Source organism: Eubalaena glacialis, chromosome 10, assembly GCF_028564815.1.
Source record: "Eubalaena glacialis isolate mEubGla1 chromosome 10, mEubGla1.1.hap2.+ XY, whole genome shotgun sequence".
NCBI lineage: Eukaryota > Metazoa > Chordata > Mammalia > Artiodactyla > Balaenidae > Eubalaena > Eubalaena glacialis.
The window spans coordinates 55,328,618-55,339,168 of NC_083725.1; the positions used below are offsets into that span (position 1 = coordinate 55,328,618).

The window sequence follows — 10,551 nt, forward strand, 5'->3', positions numbered from 1 at the left end:
GGAGTTCGTACAGAAATCCCTAGTTAAATGCACCAACCATGGGCGTGCAGAATAAAAACTGAATTGGAACCACTATCTACTTCCTGGTAACCCCTGACTCCTACCCTTCCCTGCCCTCTGATCACTGGGTTGAGCTGAGGTCCTAGTTCTGTTTCCTTTCAGAGGCTGCCAACTTCGGGAAGCCCGTGCACTGTCCCAGGCACGTCTGCACACAACCACAATACTGCAAGCCCTCGCTTCTAGGTTTGCAGCCTAACCAGCTGTTGCACTCACGGGTGGTCTCAGAACTACTGCAGAATCCCCATACACAGCCCTTTATCCACACTAATATCCCCTTTGACACACTTCCGTGGTCATGATGAACGGAAGACCAGATACAAGAAAGCAGCCTTTCACTCAAGCAAGCAAAAGCCACGTCCAAGATCTCTTTCCCTGGTGTCCTTTGATGCCTTATTTCCTGGGAAAACAAGAAACGTCCTCCCCAGTCCGAGTCCCACGGCCGCCCACCACCGGGGAAGCCCTCCCGTCCGGGGCCTCGCGGAGTCACCTCTTGTCTCCCTTCTCTCCGCAGCTCCAATGGAAAATCTGTCACGTGGGCACAGAATGAGAAGAGTAGCCGGGGTCAGCACCTGTGGCAGCGGCTGTCCATCCACATCAACAAGAAAGAGAACCCCAACCAAACGGCCGTCATCAAGCCCTTCCCCAAGAGCACGGAGAGCCGCGGCCTGTGCGCGGGCGGCGCGGGCGGCGGCGCGGGCGGCGCGGGCGGCGGCGCGGGCGCGGGCGGCGCAGGCGCGGTAGGCGGCGGGCCCGAGCCCCCGGACGCCGGCCCCAAGGCTTTGTACGACGTGGTAGAGGCCGAGGAGCACTTCCCCGCGCCCGCGCGGCCGCGCTCGCCGTCGCCCATCAGCACGCTGAGCCAGCGCGCGGGCTCGGCCGGCCGCACGGACGACGACTTGCCGTCGCTGCACTCGGAGCCCGCGGCGCGCAGCAGCTCGTCTCAGGGCTCGCTCATGGAGCAGATCAGCAGCGTGGTGACCCGCTTCACGGCCAACATCAGCGAGCTCAACTCCATGATGCTGTCCACCGCCGCTCCCGGCCCCGGCGCGGGCGCCCCGCTCTGCTCGTCCTACCTGATCCCCAAAGAGATCCAGCTGCCCACCACCATGACCACGTTCGCCGAGATCCAGCCGCTGCCCGCCATTGAGATCACCGGCGGCGCGCAGCCCGCGGCCGCGGCCCCGCCGGCTGGGGGCGCTGCCCGGGAGCCCCCGGCGGCCGGGCCCGAGGCTGCGGCCGGTAAGCCGGACCTGGAGGAGTTGGTGGCTCTCACCCCGCCGTCCCCCTTCAGAGACTCGGTGGACTCGGGGAGTACCACTCCCAACTCGCCAGTGTCCGAGTCGGCCCTCTGTATCCCATCGTCTCCCAAATACGACACACTTATCATAAGAGATTACACTCAGAGCTCCTCGTCCTTGTGAATGTCCTTGGAAACCACGCTGGGTTCCCAAACGGAGCCGAGACCTCCGGTGTTCCCACAGACAAAGTCGCCTGATTAAGACCCGAGGTGGAAGACGCCAAGTACACCTGTAATGGAAACGAGATTAATAGTGCTATTTAACATCAACCGACGAAGACACCAACTACAAATCTTTTGGCAGATCTTCTTCTAGTGGCCTTAGAAAACATGGGCTTTTAAGAAACACTGCTTCTGTTTTTGAGGGCTGACAAGGAGTCTGTTGAAACAGTTACATACTAAGTGCTTTGCTCTAGGGAAGCAATGAGTGTGAAACAGCGTGATGGAGGGGAAAAGGCATAGTTAATAAGCAACTGTAAAAAAAATGTTTTGTTTGTTTACTTTCATTCTTTTCCCAGAAGATTCTTTGATTCACCAAACATGAATGTACATTTTCTAACAAACTCAAAATCTGGGACCAAAACGTCAACTTTTCTCGTCCTCTTTTGTTTTTCTTTTTTCTTTCCTTTAAAGACCTTGGAAAGCAGTACTTGGGCCCAGTATTTACTGAGGCTTTGATGTGAGTGTGTCCCATACACAACACACAACTGTATGAAGAGGGCTGCGCTGATGTATGTAAGGCTTTTACCAGACTTTCCTCTCCAATTTGGTTGTGACATCCTCTTCCAAACGCCTGCATCTTGGATTCCACCTAGTTATTTCAATTCACCTCCATTAACCAAGAAAACCAGTGGAAGATTTCTTGACTATTTCACCATGTTGCCAATCAATACTGGAGTAGCAAAAAATATTTTCTGGAATACTGTTTTGTAATTCCCTCACTGGGGTGCGTTGTGTAGCTGGAAATTCTCTTTATAATAATAATAATTCTTGAGCTCCAGCTTGGCTATCTCTTTCATGAAATGTGGCCACTCCTCATTATGAATGCATTGCCAGCTAAAATATTTAAAGTACGCATTTGGGCTTCTTCATTCCTTTCTTTTGAAAACCTGATGCACAAAGAGCTCCTCTGTTCTTTTCAAGTCCCACCACTGGAAGAACGGTCCATAGACCCAATGAAGACATTGTCACGATTGGAGGGACTGTTCAAAAAATTAACACAATCTTAATACACTGGAAATTTTAAACTGTGTCAAGTCGGCATAGCAGAGATTTAGCTATGCCAGTGAGCAGTGATTTTAACTTTTCTTGGCTGCTTAAACAGGGCAGCTATGAACTATGACAAATGTAGATTTTTCAGAGCAATACAGAAAACTAAAACAGAGGAACCTTAACGAATATAAACCACACAATCTTTCTTAGCCATTCCAAAAAGAGGCAAAGCAATTATGAATATTTTCCTTTTTAAAATAATTATTAATATAATTTTGTGCACTTCATACTGTCACTTTTTAAAAACTGCAGAAAAGAGATTTAAAGTTATAATAGAAATACCTGTGCTTTGATAGGCTTATACAGGTAGAGTTCATAGCTCAAGACCTGCATCCACTGTCATCTCTTTCTTCCTCCCATTACAGCTATCCTCAGGTGCCAAATGTTTTTGATTTTTAAATAAGGATAGTAATAAAAGGAGGAGGTGTCCTGTAAATTTAAATTCAGTTGACCCAGCCTTATACTAAAGATAGCCTTATGAAAAAGATTTGCTCTGAGGCAGAAGTATATTTTTAGCAGAGAGAAAGATAAATAAAAACCTTTTTCCTTTAGCTCAATATCCTTATTTTGGTAAGTATTTTTTATCTCACATCTACTTAAAAAAAGGAATTGAGAGATGGAAATATATCCATTAATGTAATTTATCATTCCCCATTTTTAAAAGTTATAAAATATACTGCTCCACTTTACTTTCCTGATAACTGTTCTTATATTAAATTATATTAAATCAAATCTCCCAATATAAAACATAAAAAGCTAACATTAATTTACTAAAATATAAAATTTTTTAAATCAGACCTCCAATGACAACTTAAAAATAGCATCATCAGAGCCCCTCGATCCCAAATATTATAATAAGACTATTGAAACAGTGAATCTAGCTAAGTTTTATGGTTTCATTGAAAGCAAATGTCTGCCTCTACTTTAAAAACAAATGTAAATATTTTGAGTATTAATATCCCTGGATTCTCATCAAAAGGGTGGCATTCACCTGGGGATTACTGTCTTTATGTCTTAGGTATCGAAACCTTTCTAAGTATACTCTATCTGAGTTTTAAAATTTTGTTTCATAAAACACTTACGTTGGTTTCCATTGTATTCTTAAGTACAAGTTTCACTGTGTTGACCAATAGAAGAACATTTTTAAAACTTTCTCCATGATCAAATTCCTTTCTAATTTTTTAGTAACATATTTCTTTTAAAAGTACACTACCTTGTGAGAAAATCCATTAGAAATTAAAATTTAATGCAAATAAATTGCCATCTGATAATTCCATATGAGATAATAGTCAACTGTAATAAGAAAAATAATTTATCCAATTAGAGGAGAACAAGATGTATTTTTCTGTGTATTTGTATAACCCTTTGCCACTTCATTCAATACATTGTATAATATATAATATCATTAGTAATGCATTCTTGGGATCTTTTATTTTGGAATGATGCTAACTCTGTCTCTTTGCCAATTCTAATACCAGGTTCCAAGTAATAAATCTACAATACAAAGAGAACTGAATATTCATTCTAGGGCTAGGATATGAACTTCACAATTCATTTGAGTACCTATTTTCATTGAATTTCCTTGAAAACAGTCTGTTCCTGGTGCCCAGTGATAATTCAGTCAGGACCAGCATGACTAAAAGGAAGGGGAAAGTACAGTGGAATGCTAAGTTTCAGAAAAGTGACCCTAAAGGACAGTTTGGTCCCAGAATGAAAAAAAGAAGACCTGGTTTGATCAAATTATACGGACTATCTAAGAAGTCCGCCCTTCTTCTGTTGTGGGAAAGAGTGGCGGCAGCCTGAGAAGACTGTATCTGCATTGGGAAGAACCAGAACCATCTCTCTGGGGTAGGGGTGGGGAAGAGAAAGGGAGTGTGGAAAGGAAAACAGTATGAGATTTGATTGAAGCAAAGAAAAAAAAGAAACCCCCCAATGTGCTAATCCTTGTTAGTAACAGTCTTTCCCAAGTTTCTGCTGTTACCAGCATGTAATCAGGAAGACTAGGAGCTATTTCTGACTGTCCATGAATTGTATAATGGCTCTGCTGCAGTTCTGTGACTTCCAAACCAGGAATTAAACACTTTTTAAGGAAAAAAACATTTCCTGTGCTAGTCTCCCGGCAAAATGTACATGTTTTGGAGACTTCAAAGGTATTACCTGAGTTCACATTTAGCCACAGCTTATTAATAACCCTCAAGCTGTCAGAATCTCTATAGTTACCATTTACAATTTTATACTGTGAAAAAATACAGATCAGTGAAAAGCATAAAGATAAGTCGGAATTCACTTTAAAGAGGGTCTGAGGCCTGGCAGATGCTCTACTATCTGTTGAAGAACGAGGCATGTATAAAATAGTTGGCTGAATTTCACTGATCTTCCCAATGTGAACAAATATACTATGTATATTGTGTGTATTTCTAGAATTTAATGGCAGCTGCTGGTGGTGTTGTAATTAGAAATCTATATAGAATATAGATGTTTTAGAGAGATGGTGCCAATCCTAAAAGATTTGTGTGGGCTACAAGTGCTTGTACTTACTTTTTTCTGCACTTTAACTGATTTGGTTTTAAAATGATGTGCGCATATCTGTCTTTTTTTCTGTTGTTGCAGCTTGTGCTATTAAAACGATAGAGAATGTTAAATTATTTTGATGTGAATTGCAAATGATTTTTTTTCATAAAGTTTAACATTTTTATCAGCATTGTTTTGCTTTGTACTTGTATAAATGTGTTTTATTTTAGTATTTTAAAATACACTTGCCTGTTTCTCAGTTGTCTAAATCATGTTAGAGCTGGTGTTTGTGAAGTCAGTTACTTTTTGAAATATATTAAAAAAAGAAACTATGATATGACTTTAAGATTCTTCCCCTTAAATGTTTAGATTGTTGTCTTAATAGCGTTTTCTATGACCCAAAGAGCCATACTATTAATTCATCTTAAATTCTGAATGATCTACACATTCGAGTTATGGGGTTTACAAAGCAGCCTGTGGACAACAGATTAAAATCAAAATATAAACCAACCACAAACCAACCAGAGATGCTGTCCCCAGAGGCACCTACAAATACCTTTTAAGACATAAATAAATAGTTATATTAAAACAAGGAAGCATGTAGGGAATATAAGTTCTTTTTGTGTCTGGAAATACCAATACAAATTATAGGTATAGTTCCACAATTATCTGTGTTGATAGATGTAACGTCACAAAAATAATATAGATTATGCACATGTGTGTATATGTATGTGTATGTGTGTGTGTATATATATATCTGTGTCTGTATATGCATACAAACACACATATCAATATAGATGTTTTACTTTGAGTCCATCTGTATATGTTTATATGTGTATGTATGTATGTATGTTTGTGTGTGTATGTGTGGGCATGTCTATATAATTTTGCCAGAAAAAAAAAAATTACTTGTCAAATCACTTTTTACTTTGATAAATTCTTAAGCAAATTTACACCCCCTGAACACAACTTAGCTAAAACCTAAAAGCATAATGTAGACTATATGAATGATGTATGGAAGAGAAAATGTAAATTTTAAAATATAGCCTCTCTCTGCTTCCCTACATTGTATTATTTGTACACATTTAATATATATATATACATGTATTCTTATATAAGTTGATACAAACTATGTTTGAACTTAAAAAAGAAAGCCATTTTTTGGTCAGACTCTCTAATTCAGTGTCTTCTATTCTGAAGTAATCCAAATGGGCATATGTTTATATAAACTGGAGGTTGAGGTAAGATATCTGGACTACGTACATTATCTCCAGAGATCAAAAGAGTTTTGTAAGACTCCATAGAACCAATGGAAGCCAGATAAAACCAGCTGATGCAATAGAAATAGCATTAAATAGAAGTAAAAGTCAGGCTCTATTGCCCTGTCCCATATGATCTTGGATAAATTACCTTGACTTCTCCATAACTCAGTTCCTCTTTATTTAAATGCTAACATGAGTTACAATAAGCTGTGAAGTTTATTTCATTTCCAGCATTCCTGGTATGTGGTAAATACTTAATAGGTGATAGCTGTTAGTGGCAACATAGTATTTATTATACAGTTAATATCCAGCAGGCAGCTTAGATATGTTATGTCCAATATTACTTGTGGAGCTGTAACAAATTCTTGTCCAACTTAAAGCATATATCATTGGGGGAAGATCCTATTGAGGCTTGAACTCACATACAACCTTGGAACTGTCCATCTAGGATGAGTTGGTAAATTGATCTTAAACACCACAGAAAGAATGCTTTTCTTCTGTTATAGCCTATGCTGAATGCTGGCCAGTTTTTTGGTTATACTGTACACAAATGATCAGTTTTTAAAAATAAACAGTTCTCAAACATTTACTTTTTTATGGTAGCTAGCTAGGTAGGTAGGTAAATAGACAGAATTATATTAATGAAATAATCTCCTTAAACAAATGCATAGTAAGTACATTTTTTTCTCAAAGTATTTTGAAATTCAGAATCAGTTACTACATTATTTTTTAAGAATAATTTCAGTAGATAAATTCTAAGAAAAAACCTTTAGACTCAGCTTCTCTGGCCAGGTTTAGACACCTAAACAAACAGTATTACAGGAAAACTTAGTTTAACCTCCACAAGAATAAATATTTTAAATTAGCTTTTACTCCAGACCCAACACATTTGGTTCTGTCATGACATCTAAGTCTTTTTGTATGAACATTTATACAGGTAGACTAGTTATGTGGTATATATATCAGACACATTTGGCTTATTTATATATAACTTGTATTTTTACTCATTGACATAAAACAAAGCCTTACATAACTAGCATGTTTCTATAACAGGATAAATGTTATATAATAAATTATAAGACTGATATGTCCATGAAAATTGCAATTTAATATAGTAAATTGTCTTTTCTGAACTGCTGAACAGTAATAAGTGTTTCACAAAATAAAAGTTTTAGATTTTTAAAAGTTTGGAAATCATAATAACTCCAAGTTGGATGGCTGCCTTCACCTCAGAACTTGCCACTCTTCTTTAAATATGCTAATATGCATTAACCCTGGAAGTTTCTTTTTTTTTTTTTATGAGTAGTCTCCTCAGAGTAGAACTTCATAGTATGAGTTTTGGAAATGCTATGATATAAAATTTATAATTTGTAGACACTTTTTCCTTTAGTCTTGAAAATTAATTGCTATTTCCATGATGATCTCCTAAGGATTTTGGAGAAGAAAACATGGATTTATATCATCAATCATTTCAGAGCCATTCTACTGAATCATGGAAAGCCTTGCTACATTTTATTATCCATTTTCCTCCTATTTTCTGATTTCTCAGAGCTCTACCAGCACATTAACTTTACTCCCAGAGGTCAAGCTGAGGATTTTCTTTTTCTTTTTCTTTTTTTCAGTCAACATGTTGGATGGTTTCCTTAACTCCCAACAGCCTCAGATGAAGCAATATGTGAGATAGTAGCATTAGTAGATGTTAAGTAGCCAGTGAACTATATTCCAAGAGCAGTAGAAGGCTATTGGAGTATCATCCAGAAGTTATTTTAGAAACATTTTTCACGTGTTTTCTAATTTACCTAAGTAATCAAAATTGCACGGCCACATCTAACACATGTACCATACTAATGCATTTCTACTCCTGCATGTTCAAAATAATGATTTCCACCTTTTACCTCCCTGTATGTTGTGGTACTCTCTGTCATAGGCTTTCTCTCTCTAATGAGCTCAAATCACATCATTAGCCCTAGTGCATTAGCCCACTCTTCAAGGATGCATGAAACACTCTAAATGTATGCAGAGAGAAAAGGTTTTATTCCGGGAATACAAATACCCACTCTAATAATACAGGACAAATCAGCAACAAAATCAGGGGAATATCCTGACTAGTTCTATTCTGTCCGTATGAGAGCAAGAAGGCTTTCTTGCTCTTTGCATGGTAACAAAAAGCCCCAAATTCAATTTTTAAAATATAAGAGAAGCCTGAGATACAACCATTTCGAACTGACAAAGTTGGGGTCAGGAACCCAAGAAAAATGCAAGTAATAATGACTAGGCTAATAAACAGATAAAAAGCCTGAATAAATTAAAGGAAGCTGAGAGGCCCTAAAAAAGAATAATGCAATTGTGTTACTGAGTGATGTTATTTGCTGAACCAGCACCATCAGTTAACCCAGCCCTGGTATATGCAAAACACTGAGAGAGGCAAATGCAAAATAAACAAAGGTGGGTATAGGTATATTAATGTCTGGCAAGAAGTAATTCAAAATTAAATTTATTAAAAGGGCCAAAAGGGATATTTTAAATTGATAAACATCTACTCAGAAGATAGAACAGTCATGAACCAATATGCGCTTTAAAATATGGCTTTAAAGCATACAAAGTAAAGATTAATAGAAACACACACACACACACACACAAATTCCACAATCACAACAGACCTCTTTAATATATTTAAATCACAAATACATCAAGAAGCCAAAAAAATAATAGAGGAATCGAGTAACAAAACCATGAATAATCAAATTTATTTAGAGCTCTGTTCATATTAAACAGAGAATAGACATTCTTTTCATCATCCATGAAACATTCATAAACATTAACCTTGAATTTGACCATGAAAGAGACCTTAACACATTTCAAAAGGCAAAAATCATACAGGCTACATTCACTGACTAAAAGTCATAAAATTTTGAAATTAAAAAAAAATGATATCCAAAAGAAATCCTGGGGATCTCTCATCTAAGAGCATTTTTGGACTGAAGAGGAAAACTTAACTAAAATTATATCCTACATAGAAATGAACTTAGTGAAAACCCTGCATACAGTACTCTAAAGAAAATGTTTTACTCTGTATACATTAAAAAATAGACTAAAAATAAATTAACTAAAATTTCAGTTGAAGATGTTGAAAAATAAACAATAAAAAACAAAGAAAATATAAATAACATTGATTAAATTGAAATTAATAAAAGAAAAAAATCTACTCAAAAATTTAAAGTGATCATTAAAACCAAAGTCTTTTAATCTGAAAAGACCAACACATTGACAAACGTTTGTCAAGCTTAATCAAGTAAAAGAGAAACCACAATTAATATTGTGAGAAAAGAGTCATAGCTACATATATACAAGATATAAAAGAAAGCACTAGGTAAAACTTTGAACAAATAAATTTGAAAATATAGATGACATGATACTCTAGGAAAACATAAATTATCAAATTGAAACAAATACAAGTTGAAAACGCAGATAAACCAATAATGATAGAATATCATGAAAGGGAATTTAAAAATATTTAACTCTAAGTGGCATATGCCTAAACATTTTAGGAGAATTTCATCATGGTATAGAACATGGAAGTACATGGAAATATCTATAGCTCATTTTATGAGGCTTTTATAACTTTGGTACACAAATCAGATAAGGAGGGACATAAATAGAGTTATAAGCTATTCCCATAAACATCGATTTTAAAATTCCAGATAAACTATTCACACATCAAACTGTGAAATGTAATAAGGTAATAATACTTCATGACTAAATATAGTCTACCATAGGATTTTGTGTTGTTCAATATTAGGAAATCAAAAATGTAGTTTACTCCATTAACATATTAAAAGAAAAATGTAATCTATACAATAGATAAGAGAAACATTTGATAAAAGTAAACACCAATTCCTGATGAAAACAAAATAAAACAAATTAACAACTCAAAATAAAAGGAAAATTTCTTAAGGTGAAAAAATTCTATTAAAAACCTATTGCCAACATGATACTAATAGAAAAATATCAGAAGAGTTCCCATTACATCAGGAATGAAAGATGTATTCCATACATGCACAATTCTAAAGTGACAATGAAATTTTTGTCTCAAACAACACATTTTCTGAGAGTTAAAGAAAGTGCAAGCATCAGTTGTATTGAGACAGT

The 10,551-nt window shown here is 37.0% G+C and overlaps 1 protein-coding gene and 1 long non-coding RNA gene across 9 annotated transcripts in view; one reads left to right on the plus strand and one right to left on the minus strand.

Moving 5' to 3' along the window:
* Positions 1-1,214, minus strand: part of LOC133099222 (uncharacterized) — a 243,028-nt gene extending 241,814 nt beyond the window's left edge. For 3 of the 4 annotated variants that reach the window (XR_009702304.1, XR_009702305.1, XR_009702302.1), the window contains exon 1: positions 548-680. This is a non-coding gene — a long non-coding RNA (uncharacterized LOC133099222). Of the gene's footprint in view, positions 1-547; positions 681-1,133 lie in introns of those variants that run through there. The other variant, XR_009702303.1, reaches the window with a different exon arrangement.
* GRM5 (glutamate metabotropic receptor 5) overlaps positions 1-1,556 on the plus strand; it is a 534,341-nt gene extending 532,785 nt beyond the window's left edge. For 2 of the 5 annotated variants that reach the window (XM_061202741.1, XM_061202742.1), the window contains one exon: positions 572-1,556. In XM_061202741.1, coding sequence (XP_061058724.1) covers positions 572-1,481 — 910 coding nt within the window. In that variant the 3' untranslated portion in view covers positions 1,482-1,556. The remainder of the gene's footprint in view (positions 1-571) is intronic. The other 3 variants (XM_061202744.1, XM_061202743.1, XM_061202745.1) reach the window with 3 other exon arrangements.
* Positions 1,557-10,551: the final 8,995 nt, after the last annotated feature.